At 41.4% G+C, this 24,737-nt stretch overlaps 1 protein-coding gene across 1 annotated transcript in view; it reads left to right on the forward strand.

Annotated features, from left to right (window-relative positions):
* smim14 (small integral membrane protein 14) overlaps nt 1-24,737 on the forward strand; it is a 45,170-nt gene that overhangs the window by 11,082 nt on the left and 9,351 nt on the right. The window contains exon 3 of the mRNA XM_063043282.1: nt 24,395-24,443. Coding sequence (XP_062899352.1) covers nt 24,395-24,443 — 49 coding nt within the window. The remainder of the gene's footprint in view (nt 1-24,394; nt 24,444-24,737) is intronic.

The following is a 24,737-nucleotide window of genomic DNA, read 5'->3' on the forward strand; positions in this document are numbered from 1 at the left end:
CTTTTGTCACATTTTCTAATCAAAGGCTTTGTTGTTTCCATACTAGGCTGTGATGCAGCCAGTCAATATACTCTCTACCACATATCTATAGAAGTTTGTCAAAGTTTAAGATATCATGCCAAATCTAGGGACAGTTGATATTCTCAATGCTGGGGAGACTAGTCCCCATGATGAAGCTGGCTGAGTTTGCAACTTTCTGTAGATTTTCTTGATCCTATGCCTCCTCCATATCAGATAGTGATGCAATCAGTTAGAATGCTGTCCACGGTACATCTGTAGAAATTTGCTAGAGTCTTTGGTGCCATACCAAATCTCCTCCAAACTCCTATTGAAATATAGTCCTCTTCTTTGCAGTTCCATTAAAATGTTGGGCCCAGGACATATCTTGGGAGATCTTGGCACCCAGGTTGGAACTGCTTACCTGATGAAGACTGGTGTGCAGTTCTGGTCTACTATCCATGGGAAAGATATCAATAAGATTGAAAGAGAGCAGATGTTGCCGTGACTTGTGGACCTGAGTTAGAGGGAATGGTTGAATAAGTTAGCACTTTATTCGCTGGAGCATAGAAGAATGAGAGGAGATTTGATAGGTGTACACAGTTGAGGGGTATAGATACCGTAAATGCAAGCAGCCGTTCTCTACTGAAGTTGGGTGAAACGAACTAGAGGTCATGGGTTAAGAGTGAAAGCTGAAATATTTATGGTGAACACGATGGGGATCTCCCACACTCAGAGGATGGCAAGAATGTGGAATGAGCTGCCGGCAGAAATGGTAGATGTGGTTTTGATTGCAACAATTAAGAGAAGTTTGGATAAATATATGGATGGCATTGGTCTAGGTGCAGGTCAATGGGACTAAGCAGAATAACAGCTCAGCACAGACTATTTGAGTAAACAAACTGTTTCTGTGCTATAGTGATTTGTGACTATAGGACATGATGAGTTGAAAAAAATGAAACATAGGTCATAAAATTTAACCATGACACTGGAAGAAACTCTTGTAGCAACAACGATAATGCAATGAATGCTACATGTCTATTCCATTAAATCTCTGCTTGTTTTACCTCTTTTACTACAAATAATGTGCTGAACCCTTGTGGAATTTCAGTATATGATATCAGCTATAGGTTTCTGTTTAGGCAATTACTGTACACAGGAAATAATTACAAGCAAATATTTCACAATGGAAACAAATATAATAAAAAATCATTCATGAGCTGAGGAGTGAAGATATTTCAATGTACCTTAAAGTCAATTAAATACTTTTGAAGCACATTCACTGTTGGCTGCAGACGCTCATCCATGTAGGGCTCTTTTAGGGACAAACTGCCTCCTATTTGAGACAAAACGTTCAAATTCTGACTCATCAGTCCAGAGCACTTACTGCCAGTGTTCAATACCCCCAGTCCTTGTGTTTTTGTGCATAGATGTTTTTGGCTTTGTTTCCACTTCAGAGGAATGGCTTTTTGGCAGCAGCTGTTCCATGAACACCACTTCTGACAAGACTTCTGCGGACTGTAGGGGGATGTACTTGGGTTCCAGTGGTTTCTGTAAGTTCAGAGCTGATAGCAGTGCTGGACTTCCAATTTAGAAGGGACATCAGTTTTGATGAATCTGTTGTCTTTTGCACCTAGTTTCCATGGCTGACCTATGCGTTTCAGGTCCTGAACCTTGCCTGTTTCTTTGTGCTTCTTCAGAAGAACTTAGACAGCACATCTTGGAACTCTGCCGTGAAATATTTGCTTAGGGGGACCTTCCTGATGCAGGATAACCATCTTATGTTTTGTTGCTATGCTCACTCTTGTCATGGTATAAGAACTGATGATTTGAAGGTTAAACTGTCACATTTGCCACACCCTCACCTTTTAGTTTGATTGTTGCTTTAAAGTCTTCATGACCCAGCTTCTTAGCTAGCTTCTCTGACATGATTTTTAACTTTGGTCCACTGACACGCACACCTCGTACAGTTACAATGGAAAACCATTGATTGACGGCCTCTTCAACATCTGGATCCTTGCCTTTACTCTTTTGTTTTTGGGATGTTCCCCATTGTCCCCTGCATAATGCCCTTTCTTCTCGCAGTTTATCTTACTGATATATGAAGCATATAATTATAAATTTCAGCACTCCTTTTATCTCTGCCGGCTAATGATGAGTGGTGTTAGGCGGAAGGCTTTTAATTTGGTCCAGTAGGTAATTTTTGTTTTGGTTAGTGTCAAATCTGTTTTGTGGCATCTTGGTGAGGGTCTCTAAGCTTTTTTAAAGTTAAAATTTTAAAAAATCACAAATCACTGCTTTTTGAATCTGTGTACATTTGTCCAAACGGATAACATAACACAAGCACGTGCAACTGGCACAACTGTTCGCTCTAAGCGCGGTATAATGTCTAATGGCTACATAAGTGCACTTGACTAGCCGTTTCCTGTCCCAATTAAGCAGCATATTGTCCCAAATAGACCAAGGGAATCCCCGCTATTTTTTCAAATTGTTTTTTGATTAAGAGGTGTCCCAAATAAGTCACTGCCCTGATTAACCAATGGCCCAATTAACCAGAGTCCATTGTATATTGTCTCTACAGGTAAATGGAAGCAGACCTTGCTCTTGACTCTTGCACTCTAGTCTGATGCTAAAACTGAAGCAATGTTTGAAATTGGAAAATATATTTTTTGTTCAAGATCTTGTACCTCCTTGTTTTGCATTTAATCATTGAGGTTATATAGTTTGGCTATCAGTACCCTTTGGCAGAAATCTGACTGGGTGGTACAAAAAGCATATGCTAGAATAGAATACTAGGGATACAGCATCTGTGCAGTGGGAAACAGAATTAATATTTCAGGTTGGTCCCATCAGATGAAAATTGCAAATTAGGCAGGTGGGGAGGGGTAAACAGAACAAAGGCAATGCCTGTGTTAATGTGAAGATCAAGACAATCCAGGTGAAATAAACGTTGATATTATCCAAGAGATGGTAGTGAATGCTTGTACATTGCTTCTATCTATTTGTAGAAGGTGTAAAGGAAAGATGAATGCAATATTTGAACAAAGCACTTCCTGGAAAAATTGAAATAAAAGAGAACTTTGGAAATGCTCAACAGATCGGATGGCACCTATGGAGAGAGGGAGATAAACAGATAATATGATGAATTGATGAATTTGCATTAAAACTAACCAGCCATTCTGCTTATTTGGGCCCCATTAGAATCTAAATAAAGAAGTTAGAATGGGATGGAAAATTAAAATGACAAGCAAGTGTAAACTCAGGGTTACCTTTTCAGTTTGAATGGAGGTCTCCTGCAAGGTTTTGCCTGGTTTGCATTGGGTTTCTCCAGTATAGCCAGATAGTGAGCACTAATTTGCAGGAGTGCAAGTGAATCACTTCTTCACTTGGAAAGACCATTTAGGCTACTGGATGATGCAAGGAGTTAAAATGGCAGGATTACATCTCCTGCAACGCACACAAAAATGCTGGAGGAACTCATCAGGCCAGACTCCATCCATGGAAAAGAGTAAATGATCAGCGTTTTAGGCTGAGACGCTTCATCAGGATTTGCTTGGATGTCCAGCATCTGCGGATGCTCTCGTGTTTATCTTGCGTCTCCTGCACTTTCATGGGAAGGTACTCTGAGAAGTGGATGTTTGTTGTTGGAGATGGAAGAGCACCAGGGAATTGGAGAGGAATGGTCCCTTTTGGAATGTTGAAATGGGGGTGGAGGTGGAGGGGAGGGGAGGAAGGTGTGCCTGATGGCAACATCTTTTGAAGTTGGTGGAGCATATGGAGGATCATCTGTTGAATGTGGAGGCTGGTGGTTGAGGACATGGGGAGCCTTATCTGTATTCTGCGTAGGGGAAGAGGATGTGAGAATAGAAGTGCAGAAAATAGAGTAGATGCAGCTGAGAGCCCTTTCCACTTTGGTAGAGGGAAAACTATAGTGCTAATTAAGCCTGCTGTTGATTTAGGAGATTGTAGAGTTTTTCATTAAATTTAAGTTTGTCTGTTCCTTACACTGCATGTTTTGTAAATTGAAGTTGGAGGTTAAAACTTAGATTAAAGTGAATTTGTTGTACTGCTGCCAGGTTTTATGAAATACAATGTGAAGAATGAATTAGAAATGTATGGAAATTAGAATTTTTTAAAATTTGGAAACTATGAATAGATGAGATAAGGCAGATAGAAACAAACTGTTGGCAGTTATAACTAAATTTATTTCTTATCACATTTATTGAGGTACTGTCATCGCTGATAAAGTAACTAAAATAACTGGGCCCTGGACACATGCATTCTTATGACTCAGTGTGTGGTCCCTGTCACCCACACTGTTCAGAAGTCTGAACAGAAAACTGCTGCTTTTATACAGAAGTGACGGATATTGATCATTGTATATGTTTGGATTCCTTACTAACAAGATCATTCGCCGTTCATAATAGAAGTCAATCGAAACTTCAGGCGGGCGACCAATTATATTTTGAAGTTAGTAAAGACAATAGAATCTTGGGTATTGTTGGGAAGATGCTTGGGTATTAGTTACTGGGTATGTTTCTTCTGTTATCTTGTCTGTCTCTGGCAGTCTTACTGCAATGGTCTCACTCGTTTGGCTTGAGTACATACTGCCTCAGTCAGTCCAGCCTATCTTGTCTGTGGTGTTGATCTCTGTTTAATTTCTGATCCTTGGGGTTCCTCCGGGAGTCAAAAATGGCAAGCAGTCTTAACTCCAAGATTTCAGTTTATTTTAGAGTACAAACAAACATACAAAAATAACTCAGCAAACTAAAGAGCTGAGAAATGATGCTAAGAGGGAAATTAGTGTTAAGGGGGTTAAGACTGACACTTCTGGAAAAATCTCACTTTCATAGATAGATTTTTAAAAAATCCCTGGATAGAAATGAATTAATTAATCGGCTACATAGTTCCTCATCATAGCTTGTCGCACCAGACAGCCAGCCACTCTAGTGTTGTTTGGTTGATGTTGATCAGGTCAGTGTCAGCTAAATCAAGTGAGAGTGGGCAGTTGCACAGAACATGTTCAATGTTCTTCACCCTTTCACCACACTCACAGGATTCGCTGGTCTTTAAACCCCACTTCACCATATTGTCTCCCATTCTACAAACTCCCGCTCTCGCTCTGTTGAGAGTGCACCACTTCCGTCTGTCAAACAGTGCCCCATCTGGTAACATTTCTGTGGGGTCTTGCACTGTATTGTTTGGTGGGGTTCTGGCTTCTGTTTGTTGCCAGAGGTCAATCCTGTATGTTTGGGGGGATGTTCCGTGAGGTAGTTCCTCCACTGTAGCAAAGCTTTTCCTCGATTTTAGGCGGTTGGAAACTGGCACATGATGATGTAGTGGGTGCCGTGGATCCGAGTTCTGTTTACCTTTTTCAATTTTTGTTGTAGTGTGTCTTCGGATCTCTGGGCGAGCAATGCCTGCAAGTCTGTAAATGATATTAGTGGGTGTGGGGCGCAGTGTGCCCGTGATTATTCGGCAGGCTTCGTTAAGCAATGGGTCTATTTTCTTCGCATGGGCTGATCTGCCCCACACAGGTGCACAGTATTCTGCAGGTGCATAGCAGAGTGCTAGGGCAGTTGATCTAAGTGTGTGAAAGTAAAGGCTACATAGTTAAAACAATTACATCACGTGGGTAATGTGTTAATACTTAGCCAATAAAAATGAGAATGGTGATAAACCTAGTTTAGCTGCTATACCACTTTCGCCTGTGAGTGGGAAAAATTCATGTTTGTTTAAAAAGTACAAATCTTATAAAAGTGTTACTTTAAAAAGTGGTTTCCAACAGTAGTAAGCAGAGGTGTCTCTGGCAGTCTCTCTTCAAAAGTCTCTCTTGATGACAACTGCACCAGGCTATCCTTGCTTTAACCTTTGTCTTACTGTAACTTCCACAGTACAGTGGAAAAAGTTGTCTTACATACTATTACTATAATGCATAGAGGTAGTACCAAGTAAAACAGTATCGGTGCAGAATAAAGTTGTAGAGAAAATACAATGCAGATACACAATAAGATGCATGTCTTAATCATTAGACTGTGAGGTCAAGAGTCCATCTTGTTGTTCTGGGAACCAATCAATAGTCTTATAACAGCGAGGTAGAAGCTGTCCTTGATGGTATGTGTTTTCAGGCTTTGTATCTTGTGCCCAATGGGAGAGGGGAAGAAGGGAGAATGTCCAAGGTCATTGGGATCGTTGATTATACTGGCTTCTTTACAGAAACAGTAAGAAGTGTACATACAGCCAAGGTGGGGAGGCTGATTTCCATGATGTAGAGAGTTCTGTCCGCAACTCCCTATAGTTTCTTAAGGTCATAGCCAGTGCAGTTGCCGTTACAAGCCTGATTGATCCAGAGAGGATACTTTCTATGGTGCATTGATTAAAAATTAGTGAGGTTTTATTGGGGAAATGTCAAATTTCCTTATCGCCACCCAAACAAGTAGAGGTGTTGGTGAGCTTCCTTCATTTGGTGTCTACGTGGTTGGACCAGGACAGGCTATCGGTGATGTCAACAACTAGGAGCTCGAAGCTCTCAACCTTCTTGACCTCAGCACCATTGATGTGTATAGGAGTTTGTGCATTGCTCCCCTTCCTGAAGTTAATGATCACCAGCTCTTTTGTTTTGCTGACATCGAGGGAAAGATTGTTGTCATAACACTATGTTAGTAGGCTCTCTATCTCCTTTCTATATTCTGACTTGTCATCATTTGAGATGCATCCCACTATAAAAGTATCATTTGCAAAGTAGAATAGAGGGCTGAGGATGCATTGTTGAGGATAATAATAGCAGACGTGTTCCTGTTTATCCTTACTGATTATGGCTTCTTGGTGAGGAAGTCAAAGATCCATTTGCAAAAGGAGGTGTTGAGACTCAGGACTAGGAGTTTAAAGATGAAGTGATTGAGTAATTATAGAACAATGGATTATGTAGGATACACAAAACAGATACAGGTCATTTGGGCCAGTCAGTCTGGGCCAGTGTTTTTGCTCCACTTGAGCTTTCTAAATCTCTTTTTAAATTTGTCCATCCTCCACATTAAGGCAACCATTCCTTGTAGTAGTAAGTTCCACATTCTTGCCACTCCTAGGGATTTTTTTGATTTCCCTAGTGGATTTCTTGGCGACTTTCATTTGTTGAAAGACTCTAGAATTGTTCTTCTCCCTCTATCCACTGCACCAGAACCTTAAATGGCAGTTTTTTTTTGATCTTCGATTATGTTACCCCTCAGTTTTCTTCAGATTCTTGTTTTCCATATGTTCATCTTTGCAGTACTATTCTTATCTTAAATCTTCTCTGCACCTCTTCATAATGTGACCAGAACGGTATTTTGTACTGTAATTGTAGTTTAACACATATTTAGTACTTTTCAGTTCCATCCTTCCGAAAATAATCTCTAGTTTTTGGTTTGTTTTCTTTATGGCAGGCGGTGCAACATTTTATTGTGTGTATTTGTGATCTGAGATCCCTTTGTTCCTCTCCCCTATTTAGACACCCACCTTCCCGAAGTGATCCCCCTGTAGATCCTACAAAATGTACTTTCTTTTCATATTATCTCTTTGAAACTTCATCTGTTCTTTATTTTTCTATTCAGCAAGTTTATTTATGCCCTTCTGTAATTTATTGTAGCCCTTTTCAATTTTCAAAGATTCAAAATACATTTATTATCAACGTATGCATGCAGTATACAACCCTGATATTCGTCTGCTCGCAAACAGCCAAGAAATACCATGGAACCCATTCAAAGAAACATCTTAGCTCTCAACATGCCAGAAAAAGAACAAATCATGCAAATGGCAAAAAATGAGTGAATAACAAACAGAATATTAAACATCAAACCACAGAGTCCTTGAAATAGTCTAGGAATGTTCAGTTTAGCTTGGTTCATTTTGGCACTGTGTCATTCATTGACTGCAGGATGCAGAGCCAATCTGCCCTGATCAGAATTGCCCAAAATAACAATAAAAAAGAGAAACCAAAAACTAGACACATGCCTAACATGAACTGCAGAGTCCTCTAAAATTGAGTCTAATCCACAAACCATGCTGATCAAACCTTGCCCAAGACCCAAGACTCCTGCACCTTCGTTCAGCAGCAGCGAGCAAACTGGAGAGAGAATTCGGTCAAATGCAGGCAGATGGCACTGAACACGCACTCACCTTCCACTCTCGTCCTTGTTGATTTCAGTCTTGCTTGATGCTTTAAGCAGCAAGAAATGAAGCCAAACGTGAATAAACAAACACAATCTGCCTACATAATAACACAAACAATTGTACTTTTCATGTCTTTACTGAACACATTGTTTAATCATTCACAGTCCAGGCTGGAAAACGTATGTGATCCGCTGTATTTAATAAGTGGTAGAACCTTGTTTAGCAGCAATAACCTTCGCCAAACTTGATCAGACTTGCGCAACGGCAAGGAGGAAATTTAGGACATTCCTCCATACAAAACTATTTCTGTTCATCAGTATTTCTGGGATACCTTACATGAACAGCCCTCTGCAGGTCATGCCACAGCATCTCAGTTGGGTTAAGGTCTAGAATCTGACTTGGCCATTCCAGAACATGAATTTTCTTCTTTTTAAACCATTCTGTTGTTGATTTACTCTTGTGTTTTGGAACATTGCCTTGCTGCATCATCCAACTTCTGTTAAGCTTCAGGTGATGGACTGCTACCCTGCCACTCTCCTGTAAAAATATCTTGATACCATTTTGAACTCGTAGTTCCCTCAACGATTGCAAGCTGTTCAGGCCCTGAGACAGTAAAACAGCCCAAACCATGATGCTCCTTCCACCATGGTTCTCAGTAGGGATGAGATTCTGGTGTTGGTGTGCAGTTGCCTTTTTCCTCCAAACATAGTGGTGTACATTTGTAACCCAGGTTAATTAAACCCAAAGATATAATGTTAGAAATCTCCACCCATGGAGGGATGAAAACGGGGAGGTTTACCAATATATTTATTTCTAAAAATAAAACTGGAGTGGGCGGAAGCTATGTGAGGACAAGGAGTGGCTGATGCAGGTGCGGATAAGTGAGAGACGCAGCAAACTATTAGAAACTAAAGATGTAAGCTGTTAAAAGTGGATTTAGTACTGTGTATCTCTATCCTACTTATTTGAAAACCTCAGGGTAAAATCTGGAAGGAGAGACAATAGCGATTAAAAGGTTTATTGAAGTTGCGGCTATAACAAGCAGCAGCTATAGCGAGACAATATCGGCAGAGATGAGTGTCTAAGATCTCTACCATGTAACTGAGAATTAGTTCTGTTGAATCATACCAAGGGATTTGGTGAGTTATAACACTTTTACTGTTCCGAGTATATAATTTGTGAAATATGTTCCATAGTGTTGTAACTGAGAAATGTTTGGAGATTATGAAAAAAAAAATAAAATGCATATATAATCCTGTTGTATACAGATCAGGTTTTTTGTTTAAATTTTGTGAATTGACTTACTGTGGATGAGCCACACTATTTCATCCAACAAACATACAACATAGAATAGTACAGCACAGTACAGGCCCTTCGGCCCACAATGTTGTGCCGACCTTCAAACCCTGCCTCCCATATAAGCCCCCACCTTAAATTCCTCCATTTACCTGTCTAGTAGTCTCTTAAACTTCACTAGTGTATCTGCCTCCACCACTGACTCAGGCAGTGCATTCCACGCACCAACCACTCTCTGAGTAAAAACCTTCCTCTAATATCCCCCTTGAACTTCCCACCCCTTACCTTAAAGCCATGTCCTCTTGTATTGAGCAGTGGTGCCCTGGGGAAGAGGCGCTGGCTATCCACTCTATCTATTCCTCTTATTATCTTGTACACCTCTATCATGTCTCCTCTCATCCTCCTTCTCTCCAAAGAGTAAAGCCCTAGCTCCCTTAATCTCTGATCATAATGCATACTCTCTAAACCAGGCAGCATCCTGATAAATCTCTGTACCCTTTCCAATGCTTCCACATCCTTCCTATAGTGGGGCGACCAGAACTGGACACAGTACTCCAAGGTAACCAAGAAACAAGATGGCAAGCACCCAAGATTGAAGAGCTAGCGCAGGAGTGAAATGTTTCAAGATGTAAAGGATTTAATACAGTTGGATGTGTAGGTTTTATTTTTCATTTAAAGGGTCTGAATTTGATTTCATGGAAGAACTGATTATTTTTGCAAAGACTTTGATAAGTTTCAGAATGAGATTTACTTTGTTAAAGTTGTGATATTGGAGAATTGTCGTGAAAGGAGTTGTATAAAAAAATACTTTGATGTTGAATTTGTTGACATACTGACCTGAACTGAAACTGAAGTTAACCATAATACTTAAGAATAGGAATTCAATTAGTTTCCTAACTAACTAGGGATAAATAGAAAGGCAATAGTTAGTCTGTAAACTTTTAAATAGGGAATAATACTAGATCTAATTAGTTTGAGAAATTGGAGTAATAAAGGTTATTCTAATGAATCTCAGTGATTCTAACTAAAAAGGAATTTGTTTTTATTAATATCTGAGATTGGGAGACTAAGACAGAATGTTGGAATTTTGAATTGTTCTTACTCAGGTAAATATTTTATAAACAAACATATCTAGAAATGTGTGTTTTTTTAATTCACTGCCTCCTTCTGATGGCCTTTTAGCCTTTTGTGTAGTACTATGTAATTTGATTTTCCTATAAAGAGTGTGGCAACCAGTCACATGAAATAAGATGACCACTACACAGGTGTTACACACTTCTGCCAAATGTTGAACTTTTCTCTTACCTGTCCACAGAGCATTGTCCCAGAAGCGTTGTGGAACATCGCAAATTTGAGATGTGCAGCAATGTTTTTTGGAGAGCAGTAGTTTCCTCTGTGGTGTCCTTTCATAAACACTATTCTTGTTCAGTGTTTTCTTACAGTGGACACATGAACAGTTACTTTAGCAAGTTCTAGAAATTCCCGCAGGTTTTTTTTTTGCTGCTTCCCTGGGGTTCTTTTTCACCTCTTTCAGAATTGCATCTTGTGCTCTTGGTGTGATCTTTGCTGGACGCCCATCCCTAGAGAGAGTAGCAACGGTACTGAATTTCCTCCATTTGTAGACAATTGCTTTTACTGTGCACTGATGAACACTCGGGTCTTTAGAAATGCTTTTGTAGCCTTTTCTAGCTTTATGCATCTCTACAATTCTTTTTCTAAGCTCCTCTGAAAGTTGTTTTGATCAAGGCTTGGTGCACATAAACAGATCCTTCATGAGAAGAGCAGGCTTTGTCAGTAGTCTAACTTAGTGTGTCTTTTATTATAGGCCAGGGCACCTCTACAACCTACATCTCCAATCTCATCTCATTGATTGGAACACCTGACTCCAAATAGCTTTTGTAGAAGGCATTATCCCAAAGGCTCACATACTTTTTTGAACCTAGACTGTGATTGTTTAAATGCTGTACTCAGTATAGACAATAAGTAGTCCAGTCATTTATGTGTTATTAGTTTAGGCAGATTGTGTTTGTTCTATTATTGAGACTTGGATGAGGATCAGACTACATTTTATGAGTAGTTAATGTAGAAAACCAGGTAATTGCAAAGGGTTCACAAACTTTTGCTTGCAACTGTATATACAAGAAACATATTTCTGGTATATGAGGGTGTGAATGCATGAAAGAATTTTTTTCAAAAATTAATTGAACACATGACTGTAAGAGCATTCCAACATCAATGAATGACATAAACTAATAAGGAAGGTAGAAATTGAGACACTTAAAATACAACTTGCACTTGTTTGGAGAATAATTGCCTACTTGATTGGTTGGGTATGATGCCCAATTCCACGTTGTCGATATTGTTTTAGTTATTTCTCTCCGTGCCCTGTGACACACTGGGCAGCAACTTTGCTGTTTCTTTAGCATTTTGTCTGTTTTTTATGAGGCTGAATTGCTGGCTCGACGTTCAACCAAGCACAGATGGAACGTGTGCAGGGAGCTGGCCGGATTCAAATCTGGGACCACTCACTTCCAAGTCCAGTGTTTATGCCACTACACCACTGGCCGACTCATCAATGTTAGTTGGGCAGATTCATTTCATGCAATAACACATGATTTTAAAATCAATGACTGGCCCTAAATGGATGAAACTGCAAGTGTTAAATTACTTTAGATATGGACCTTGTCTTGAAATATAATACAAATCCTATTTGAAAGGTGGAGAAACAATAATTTATTTGGTAGGGAAATTACTCCTGCATCCATTCTTGCTTTACTGAATGCTAATTGCAGCAAAACCTGGTCATTTCCTCTTCCTCCTCCTGATTAGATTGTCTTTCTTTCTGTGGAAGAAAACTTGTTTTGAGAGTGACAGGAAATAAAACTTCATTTGTCTCCGGTTTGTTCTTCAGATGTGTATTATGGACATGTTGCCTCACCACAACACTGACCTGATCATTGGGAAAAAAAAACTATGGACTCACTTTCAATGATTCTACAGCTCATGTTCTCAGTATTATTTATTTACTTATTTATGTACATTTGTTTACTATTGTTTCATGTATTTGCACAGTTTGTCAGTCTTTGTTGTTTTTTATGGATTGTATTATACTTTCTGCTGTGAATGTTTGTAAGAAAATGAATCTCAGGGTAGTATTTGTTGAAATCTACATCCTTTGATAATTTACTTCTGAATTTTTTACTTGGATATCCCAATAATGCAATGCACCTCATCCACTCCATCACTACAAAATAATGGTGGCTATTCAACTGAGATACTGTAACTATGGACTGGTAGCTGGGTGTAATCTGATCTTGTTGAATTTCTGGGCCTTGTTAGTTTAAAATAATATATTATTGTTGGATGTTTGCATTGATGTCTAATGTACCATCGTAATCTCTATTGAAAGACAGTCAGAGGGGGGAAAGCGAAGGTGATCAGACAGGTAGTGCAGAGCACCCCTGTAGCCATTCCCCTGAATAATAAGTTTACCGTCCTGGATACTGTCGGTGGGGACGACCGACCAAGTGTGAGCCACGGTGGCAGGGCCTCCAGCACTGAGTCTGACCCTGTGGTGCAGAAGGGTGGGACGGAGAAGAGGAGAGCTGTCGTCATTGGAGACTCTATAGTCAGGGGAGCAGACAGGAGATTTTGTGGACGTGAAAAGGACACCCACATGGTTTGTTGCCTCCCGGGTGCCCAGATCCGGGATGTCTCTGACCGGGTGCACGACATCCTGGTACGAGAGGGAAAGCAACCAGAAGTTGTGATACAACGACATAGGCAGGAAGAGGGATGAGGTCCTGAAGTGTGAGTTTCGGGAATTAGGCAGAAGGCTGAAGAACAGGACCTCAAGGGTGACGTTCTCAGGATTGCTGGCAGTGCTACATGACAGAGATGGTAAGAATTGGAGGAGATGGCAGTTGAATGCATGGCTGAGGAGTTGGTGCAGGGAGCAGGGTTTTAGATTTTTAGATCACTGGGATCTCTTCTGGGGAAGGTGGGACCTGTACAGATTGGATGGGTTGCATCTGAACTCGAGGGGGAGCAATATCCTTGCAGGTAGGTTTGCTAACATGGTTCGGGAGGGTTTAAACTAATTTGCGAGGGGGATGGGACCCAGAGCAATAGAGCAGTGAAAGAAGTGCATGGAGTAAAGCCAGATCTAACATACAGAGAGGCTTTGAGGAAAGAGAAGCAGAATAAATGGTGTAAAGATATTAAGGTTGAAGGGCTGAAGTGTGTGTACCTCAATGCAAGAAGCATCAGGAACAAAGGTGATGAACTGAGAGCTTGGGTACATACATGGAATTATGATGTAGTGGCCATTACAGAGACTTGGCTGGCACCAGGGCAGGAATGGATTCTCAATATTCCTGGATTTCAGTGCTTTAAAAGAGATAGAGAGGGCGGAAAAAGGGGAGGACGGGTGGCATTACTGGTCAGGGATACTATTACAGCTACAGAAAGGGTGGGTAATGTAGCAGGATCCTCTTTTGAGTCAATATGGGTGGAAGTCAGGAACAGGAAGGGAGCAGTTACTCTACTGGGGGAATTCTATAGGCCCCCTGGTAGCAGCAGAGATACAGAGGAGCAGATTGGGAGGCAGATTTTGGAAAGGTGCAAAAATAACAGGGTTGTTATCATGGGTGACTTTAACTTCCCTAATATTGATTGGCACCTGATTAATTCCAAGGGTTTAGATGGGGCAGAATTTGTTAAGTGTGTCCAGGATGGATTCCTGTAACAGTATGTGGACAGGCCGACCAGGGGGAATGCCATACTAGATCTAGTATTAGGTAATGAACCGGGTCGGGTCACAGATCTCTCAGTGGGTGAGCATCTGGGGGACAGTGACCACCGCTCCCTGGCCTTTATAATTATCATGGAAAAGGATAGGATCAAAGAGGACAGGAAAATTTTTAATTGGGGAAAGGCAAATTATGAGGCTATAAGGCTAGAACTTGTGGGTGTGAATTGGGATGATGTTTTTGCAGGGAAATGTACTATGGACATGTGGTCGATGTTTAGAGATCTCTTGCGGGATGTAAGGGATAAATTTGTCTCGGTGAGGAAGATAAAGAATGGTAGGGTGAGGGAACCATGGGTGACAAGTGAGGTGGAAAATCTAGTCAGGAGGAAGATGGCAGCATACATGAGGTTTAGGAAGCAAGGATCAGCTGGGTCTATTGAGGAATATAGGGAAGCAAGAAAGAAGCTTAAGAAGGGGCTGAGAAGAGCAAGAAGGGGGCATGAGAAGGCCTTGGCGAGTAGGGTAAAGGAAAACCCCAAGGCATTCTTCAATTATGTGAAGAAAAAAAGGATGACAGGAGTGAAGGTAGGACCGATTAGAGATAAAGGTGGGAAGATGTGCCTGGAGGCTGTGGAAGTGAGCGAGGTCCTCAATGAATACTTCTCTTCATTATTCACCAATGAGAGGGAACTTGATGATGGTGAGGACAATATGAGTGAGGTTGATGTTCTGCAGCATGCTGATATTAAGGGAGAGGAGGTGTTGGAGTTGTTAAAATACATTAGGACAGATAAGTCCCCGGGGCCTGACGGAATATTCCCCAGGCTGCTCCACGAGGCGAGAGAAGAGATTGCTGAGCCTCTGGCTAGGATCTTTATGTCCTCATTGTCCACGGGAATGGTACCGGAGGATTGAAGGGAGGCGAATGTTGTTCCCTTGTTCAAAAAAGGTAGTAGGGATAGTCCGGGTAATTACAGACCAGTGAGCCTTGCGTCTGTGGTGGGAAAGCTGTTGGAAAAGATTCTTAGAGATAGGATCTATAGGCATTTAGAGAATCATGGTCTGATCAGGGACAGTCAGCATGGCTTTGTGAAGGGCAGATCGTGTCTAACAAGCCTGATAGAGTTCTTTGAGGAGGTGACCAGGCATATAGATGAGAGTAGTGCAGTGGATGTGATCTATATGGATTTTAGTAAGGCATTTGACAAGGTTCCACACGGTAGGCTTATTCAGAAAGTCAGTAGGCATGGGATCCAGGGAAGTTTGGCCAGGTGGATTCAGAATTGGCTTGCTTGCAGAAGGCAGAGGGTGGTGGTGGAGGGAGTACATTCAGATTGGAGGATTGTGACTAGTGGTGTCCCACAAGGATCTGTTCTGGGACCTCTACTTTTCGTGATTTTTATTAACGACCTGGATGTGGGGGTAGAAGAGTGGGTTGGCAAGTTTGCAGACGACACAAAGGTTGGTGGTGTTGTAGATAGTGTAGAGGATTTTCAAAGATTGCAGAGAGACATTGATAGGATGCAGAAGTGGGCTGAGGAGTGGCAGATGGAGTTCAACCCGGAGAAGTGTGAGGTGGTACACTTTGGAAGGACAAACTCCAAGGCAGAGTACAAAGTAAATGGCAGGATACATGGTAGTGTGGAGGAGCAGAGGGATCTCGGGGTACATGTCCACAATCCCTGAAAGTTGCCTTACAGGTGGATAGGGTAGTTAAGAAAGCTTCTGGGGTGTTAGCTTTCATAAGTCGAGGGATAGAGTTTAAGAGTCGCAATGTAATGATGCAGCTCTATAAAACTCTGGTTAGGCCACACTTGGAGTATTGTGTCCAGTTCTGGTCACCTCACTATAGGAAGGATGTGGAAGCATTGGAAAGGGTACAGAGGAGATTTACCAGGATGCTGCCTGGTTTAGAAAGTATGCATTATGATTAGAGATTAAGGGAGCTAGGGCTTTACTCTTTGGAGAGGAGGAGGATGAGAGGAGACATGATAGAGGTGTACAAGATAATAAGAGGAATAGATAGAGTGGATAGCCACTGCCTCTTCCCCAGGGCACCACTGCTCAATACAAGAGGACATGGCTTTAAGGTAAGGGGTGGGAAGTTCAAGGGGGATATTAGAGGAAGGTTTTTTTACTGAGAGTGGTTGTTGCGTGGAATGCACCGCCTGAGTCAGTGGTGGAGGCAGATACACTAGTGAAGTTTAAGAGACTACTAGACAGGTATATGGAGGAATCTAAGGTGGGGGCTTATATGGGAGGCAGGGTTTGAGGGTTGGCACAACATTGTGGGCCGAAGGGCCTGTACTGTGCTGTACTATTCTATGTTCTATTTGTAAGCCACAGTCAGTATTGTGCTGTGTACTTCTCAGTTGAACTAGGCATTTTGAATCTAGAGGCACATGGGTCATCATCACTGTGAATTGTATATAATTTGTGCGCACTCACAAAAACAGTATAACCCTGTCCTGTTGAATTCAAGGATGTATTTTTATTTCAATTAAGTTACAAGTTAGAGGCTATCTAATTCAAAATTAAACCAATTTAAAAATCCTGTCATGCCGTTGAAACTTCCAGTTGATATAGTGTAAGAATTAATGTACACACACAAGGAACTGGGGTAAGTAGTGGTTCTATTCAGAAGTTTTCTGATGACTCTGCCATAGTTGGATGCATCAGCAAGGGAGATGAGGCTGAGTACAGGGCTACCGTAGGAAACTTTGTCACATGGTGTGAGCAGAATTATCTGCAGCTTAATGTGAAAAAGACTAAGGAGCTGGTGGTAGACCTGAGGAGAGCTAAGGTACCGGCGACCCCTGTTTCCATCGAGGGGGTCAGTGTGGACATGGTGGAGAATTACAAACCTGGGGATACAAATTGACAATAAACTGGACTGGTCTAAGAACACTGAGGCTGTCTACAAGAAGGGTCAGAGCCGTCTCTATTTCCTGAGGAGACTGAGGTCCTTTAACATCTGCCGGACGATACTGAGGATGTTCTACGAGTCTGTGGTGGCCAGTGCTATCATGTTTGCTGTTGTGTGCTAGGGCAGCAGGCTGAGGGTAGCAGACACCAACAGAATCAATAAACTCACTCGTAAGGCCAGTGATGTTGTGGGGATGGAACTGGACTCTCTGACGGTGGTGTCTGAAAAGAGGATGCTGTCCAAGTTGCATGCCATCTTGGACAATGTCTCCCATCCACTACATAATGTACTGGTTGGGCACAGGAGTACATTCAGCCAGAGACTCATTCCACCGAGATGCAGCACAAAGCGTCATAGGAAGTCATTCCTGCCTGTGGCCATCAAACTTTACAACTCCTCCCTTGGAGGGTCAGACACCCTGAGCAAATAGGTTGGTCCTGGACTTATTTCCTGGCATAATTTACATATTACTATTTAACTATTTATGGTTTTATTACTATTTAATTATTTAAGGTGCTACTGTAACAAAAATCAATTTTCCCCAGGATCAATAAAGTATGACTATGACAAGCAACATTACCCACATTTCATGACTGTGACCAGGAAATTTAAATATTTAATTAAGTAAATCTGGATTAGAAGGCTGCTAGTAGTACTGAAAATGATGAAACTTTTAAGCTGTTGTAAAGTAAAAATCCTTGTGCTAGAAATAACAGACCAGGCAGCATTCTATTAAAAGGGAAACAGTTAACGTTTCAAGACAATGATTTTTCATCGTTTAACTTACCAAATTACTAAGGTCTTTTTAAGGAGAAGCATCAGTTCCCTTATATTTAGTCTGGCCCAAGTGCAACTCTCAACCAAAGCAATATGGTTGTCACTTAACTATCTTCAGAAATGGAATACCTGTAGCAATCCACTCAGTGTACCAAAATGCTATAAACAAGTACAGGAATAAACCAAAATAATAAACCACTTTTGACCCAGCCTTTTACTCCAGAGTTGCTTAACTGCACAAGTTTTAATTTCCTAGCTGCTGTAGTGAAATTGTGAACATTGCAGGCTGTGTGTATATTTCCATTGTCCTCCTCCACAAATATTTGGGGACTGATAAGTAAATTAGGAGAGCTGGTCCACACCCTAGGGATTTAATAGTCTGACATTACCGTACATTGTAAAATTAATCATTTTAGTCAGGCATCACATTTTTGTTTACATCCTGTCACCTGGCTTGACAGATCAACAAAGACCCAGAGATTGTTACCCTTCTCCTTTAGCAGATGCACCAGTACTCCTCCACTTGGCAGTGGCACTGAAACCAGTACTCCCTACATCCTGTAAATGAATAAAATAAATATGATGCTGCTCCACACAGTGTAAACTACTCCAGAACCAGCAGATAATACAGATCTTACAATGTCCAGTTTTGAATAATGACAGATAATTAATCTCTCAGAATATGTCAAAATACAAAGTTATGTGAGAAATTCCAGGCATAATTAATTGCAACCAATTTGAAGTGCTGCGTAGATAATTCATCTTGATGTTCCCCTGGAATGGAAGTCAATCTACAGCCAATGCAGAATAATCTAAAGTAGCTGGGAGCATTTGATTTTGGAGATTCTGTGTATCCTGAAGATGTGCTTTGTCATGTGTTGTAGTCCAAGTTCAAGTTTAATTGTCATTCAACTATATATGAATAATCACAAATACAGCCAAATGGAACAGCGTTACTCCAGGACCAAGGTGTAAAACACCTTACCAACAGTCACACACAGCACAAGGCACATATAACACATCACAAACATGAGAAATTCTGCAAATGCTGGAAGTCTAAAGCAACACAGACAAAATGCTGGAGGAACTTAGCAGGTCGGACAGCACCTATGGAAATGAATAAACAGTTGACGTTTTGGGCCGAGGACCTTCTTGAAGACTGGAAAGGAAGGGGATAAGTGCTGAGAGGGAGATAATTAGGAAGGTACATATAAGGTAACAAGAACATTTAAGATATCAGTAAAACAGTCACCAAAAAAAACATAGTCCAAGACCCTGAGTCCATGAACGTTGCAGAAATCTGCAGTCAAACATTCTATAGCTTGCCTTTTGCTGACCAAACACTGCGGGATAGCATCAACTCTAGCTTGGACAGTGTAGCACACCAGTTCTGGTGGAGCGCACCGATTCCAACGTCTCTCTCCTAAGCGGCCATACGTGGGCGACAGTGCAACTTGAGGCCTAGTCGTCGCTACAACTGAGGCCATGCAAGTCCCCCACCATCCACCAATAAATCAGTGTATCAGAAGAATCACAAGAAAAGCAATTAAAACGTTGTTGGACTACATACCATCTTTACTCCTTTGATGCGTGCTGACGCAGTATCAGCACGATCTGCACCAAGTCCTGCTCCTTCAGTTTTTTTGCCAATGAGCAACTCGCTGCCGGGGTAGACCTGCAGTACTTTAAGTTCTTAATGTCCAGCAGGGTCTTGCAATCATACAAAATATGTTCATAAAGGACAATAACACTTTTGTTTAACCCCATAGAAGCCATTGCGATTGAATGTGCCACCATCTTACTGGAAGACTCGTAATGTAGAGTAAACCATGACTATAGCCAACATTGGTGCCAATGTGAAAAGTGATAAGTCCAATAATTTGCTTTTTGATGGTCAATTTGGGTTTAGCTTTAGGGTCTCTGACACATGACAAAATAGCTGAATTGTATAGAGATGGTGAGAGTCATTGTTCTTGTTTTGCAAGGTTGGTGTCAATGAGGATGCAAGTGGGGTGGAGGGAAATCTTTCCACTAGAACTATAGTTTCTGGTAGTTATGAACATGGTTGCAATTTTTAAAAAGCCAGTCATCTCATGCCTGCACCCCCTGAGGTGTCACACTTTGCCTCCCCCAGCTCTGTGGAATTCTAGGCATGCCAGATTGAGCGAATTAAGCAGATACTGTTAATAGTGCATGATAAGGAGTTTGCATTGTCAAAAAAAAACAATGACCATGTGATGGTAGAACAAAGTTTGTGGAATACTGTATGGGAATGCTTTCAAATGGTTGAATGTGCTTCACATAAAGAATTTTCTTGTACATTCTTTACTCATTCACCCCCTATTGTTCTTGAGTTACTGACTCAATTTTTAAAATGAAATCATGTTCATCTGTTATTCTGTGGAAATTGTTTCAGTAACTTGTCTTTTCTTTAAAGCTGTAATTACCCATCTCTTTCATTATCTTGGTGTATGAATCTATGCCAAATACTTTCCCAGGATTCAGTGTCCTTTCTGTGATGCAGTAACTAGCCTAAATAATTAGATGTGCAAAGTTACCTTTAGTATTTCAGTCTTTTTGTGCTCCTACTTATAAAATGACATTGATCTCTTTGAGGCCTTTTAGGCGGAGTAATTCCCTTTCCTCCAGCCTTGTGTCATTTTATCACCGTACTTCATTGTTTTTGCCTTATGTAGGTTCACCATTTCCTGCCAATATAGTAATTGGTATGTACTGTTTAATCCAGAGGTGCCTAAACCTTTGTAGTTTGAAGTTCATTTACAGGTCACACCAGAGGACAGAGGCAGAAATTGCTGTCAGCACTACAGGTGACATTCAGGGCATGAGTCTGTTTGGCATTCACAGGAACAACATACAATACAGGTTCCCCCCCCCCCCACGCAAAGGTAGAGCGTTCCTATGAAATGGTTCGTAAGCCGAAATGTTGTAAAGTGAATAAGGAATTACCATTTATTAATATGGGAAAAAATTTTTGAGCATTTCCAGACCCAAAAAATACCCTACAAAATCATGTCAAATAACACATAAAACCTAAAATGACAGTAACGTATAGTAAAAGCAGGAATGATATGATAAATACACAGCCTATATAAAGTAGAAATACTTTTCAGCACTGCCTAGCGCAGTGAAAATCTCATGTCAGCACCCTCAGCGGAAGCACTCTCGGCAGAAACATTCCCTCCAGTAACCTTTAAGCTATGAAGCTGCCAAATCATACCAAATAACGCATAAAAATACACAGCCTATATAAAGTAGAAATAATGTATGTACAGTAGCCAAACTCACTATTGCCATATTTATTGTTGATGGTTCGAAGCCTTTAAAATAGTTCTGCTTCGGGACACAGTTTCCTCCAAATGCCATTTCTCATCGAGACTGTTAGCCTATCGAGAGCACCTCCAATGTTGGTGATTGCCAATTTTATATTGTATTCTTTCCAGATCTCTCGCAAAGACGCTTCAGAGTTGTCCTCTCTGTCAATGGTACTTACAATAAAACGCATCACATTTTGCCTTAATTGTGGCTATTAGGCCTTGGTCGCACGGCTGCAGCAACGATGTTGTATTCAGCGGTAAGAACACAACAGGAATGTTACTGCCATACTCGGTAATGCCAGGTGGATGAGCAGCACAATTATCAACAATCACAAGACACCTTCATCAACGTTATTTTCTCTACAGTATTTTTCAACAAAAGGACTAACGTATCCATTCATGTACTCAGAGAAAAGTACTTGGGTATTCCAACCAACATACATCAAAGTTGCTGGTGAACGCAGCAGGCCAAGCAGCATCTATAGGAAGAGGCTGCTTGGCCTGCTGCGTTCACCAGCAACTTTGATGTATGTTGCTTGAATTTCCAGCATCTGCAGAATTCCTGTTGTTTGGGTATTCCAACCACTTGGATGTGAACAGAACACAACAGGAAGTGTTTTCTTATCAACACTTTTAAGTGCCCTCGGATTTTCTGAATGGTACACTAGTAGAGGCTTAAGGACAGCATCACCAGTGGCATTAATAATAGGCATTAGGGTAAACCTGTCCTTCAATGCCTTGTGTCCCTTAGCCTGCTTTTCTTCTATCGAAATAAATGTCTTGCTCGGCAATTTTTTCCAGTAAATTGCAGTTTTGTCACAGTTAAACACTTGCTTATACGAATAACCAAACGCCATTTCTCTCTGCGTATAAATAGCGCGAATGGTGGACACAGGCAAGTTCAACAGGCAGACAATGTCCTTACTTCGTTCACCACGATCGAAACACTTAATTATGTCTAGTTTTACGCTAAGTGTAACACCCTTACGAGGTCTTTTAGGCTTTTCCGATACCTTAGAACTCATCTTGCTAACGGATGCACAAAATAAATCGAGATAAAGCACGTGCTTAAGCAATGGCGGCTAGAATGCAGTTCCGATGGAGGAGCTTGGCTGTTCAGGCGCGCACTGCCTTTTTTCGTAACAGTGAAAACACCTTCTGTTAGCGAAAACAGGTAACTAATGTAGGTCTTTCGTAACGGCGAGGTATCATAAAGCGAACATTTGGAAAACGGGGGCCACCTGTCTGCAAAACTTCCCTTTGGTCTCAGCTGTTTGGTTGAAGTTTGTTTTGGCATCAGTTTAATGGCTTGAAACTTAACTGGCGCATTGCTAAAATACCAGCATTTCTAATCACCACCCCCTCATTACTGCCAATATTCTCTGTTTAAGCTCCCTCTCGTTTCTCTGTTCCCTCTCAGATCATTGGCCCTGCATACTCCACTCCGTCCCTGGCAATCTAACCCACGACTCCAATTCGCATTGTTCTCCAATTCTTCAACTTTCACTTTGAGTCCTTTCCAAGATGGTGCCAAGCTACAACCTTTTTTGAGTCCCAGCTCAGATTGAGTTGCTTTTGAATTGTTTAATTTTATTTTAGGGTTTAAGGATGGTTTTGGGGACAGGAAGGGGAGTTGGGGATTAGGTTAGGGTTTAGAGACAGGGATGTGGAGGAATTAGAGGTCAGGCCAGAGTTCAAGTCTCCGCTCCACATTCGAAGACCAGTGACGTGGACATGGGACATCTTTGATCGTATGCCAGACCTGCAGAGAGTGGACGAGGCTCACCCAGGTCTGTGAGTTGTTGGTGGGTTCCAGAGTCAGAGTTTGTGTGGGCAGGAAGATTGAGTTCAGGTGACCCTGGGTTCACAAAATAGTGAGACCAGAATTCAAGGCCCAGGGTTTGGGGTCCCATCATTGGCAAGTCAACAGTTCAAGGCCTAGTGTTCAGTGATCAATGCCTGAGGGTCAAACCAGAAGTTGAGGCCCATTGACAGAGCTGAGTCTGTGAATCTCTGCAAATCTGCTGGGAAGGTTGAAACCTGGTGTCTGCAGGACTGAGTCCATGTCCACCAGAGCCTGCCCTGCTCTTGAAGGACTGTATGTTCATGGGTGGGAGGAAAGAACAGAGCTTATTTTTGCTGCTGTTGTTTGTTGCTTGGTTTAAGACAGTGCTGGAGAAGCACAGTGATGACTTGCTATCAGCAAACAAAACTAATAATTACTTTATTAATCACTGTTTTTCTTGAAACGATCACTGCAATCAGTAGTCTAAACTTCCCTTTCAGAGTGGAGTTTTTGAATCACCTGTATGACCTGGCATTTTTGCAATGTGAACTGAAGTTTTGGAGGTGCAGGACTGTTGCAGCGTGGCATGTATGGGCCAAATTGTGGTGTCAGGCCCTGCGCCCGAGAGTGAGGAGCAAGCCGATGTTTGACCGATTTTAGTGCCAGGCCGGATTGGAAAGCTTGAGTATGTTCCAAATCGAGGTGGCAGGTCCCAGGTCTCAGCATGTATCGAACTAGCAGGGCCCAATTCTGAGAGTGAGGAATATAACCTGCCATTTGGCCATTTTAAAGGTTGGAATGGTCAGAGTGTCAGGGCTTAGAGGCCATTTGCAGCTCACTGCTCAATGAGGTTTACTCGTCTCTGTGCTGAACTGGAACTGTAGCCTGCAACTAAAGGGCTCCTGAATCAGCTGGCTTCATGGCAGTGAACCGATTTTCGTGAACTTCAGTTCTGAGTGTTATTTGCTTACTTCTATTGTTTTGTTTTCTGCACATTAGGTGTATGGCGGTCTTCTTTTTAATGGGTTCTATTGGGTTTCTTTGTTTTATGGCTGCCTGTAAGGAGCAAGGTTGTATATAGTGTACATGCTTCGATAATAAATGTACCTTGAACTTTGTTGTGTTGTGTCGTTCTGCTGAGCATTGTGAACATGCTATGTTGGTGTGGGAATGTGCGGTGACACTTGCAGGCTGCCCCCCAGCACAGCCTCTGGAACCCTCACTCTAGTTACAGCAGTCATTGCTATAAGCTAGAATTGGTTTTTGATTATAGTTATAAGCTACCTACAGTAGAGAAGAGAGCAAATAATCCACATATCTAATTTGTTATGTATCACAAAAAAATGAGTTTTACCCCCCCTTCTCTTGTATTTCAGCTGCGACAGTCACAGTCTTATTGCACAGACAACGAGTGTCTGCAAGAATGTAAGTTATGTTTTAATTTAAGTTCAATCGGTAAAATCTTGCAAATTTTAGTCACATTTGAAAAGTCAGTGACCTTGAGTTATTCACATGAACAAACTTTAAAAATTATCCAGCTACAGTTTAGGAATTAGTAATCTTGAACTTCAAATTACTAATCTTGCCTTTAATCTTCTAATCTTCCCTTTTCCTAATGCCAATATGTTAGTTACTAGGAGTGCAAACAGTCCTCAGGTTATGTAAGAGTTCCATTTCTCTAAGTCAGAAACATGGATTTCGATAGTAACCCAGACATTT

Source organism: Mobula hypostoma, chromosome 3 (assembly GCF_963921235.1).
Source record: "Mobula hypostoma chromosome 3, sMobHyp1.1, whole genome shotgun sequence".
Classification (NCBI taxonomy): Eukaryota; Metazoa; Chordata; class Chondrichthyes; order Myliobatiformes; family Myliobatidae; genus Mobula; species Mobula hypostoma.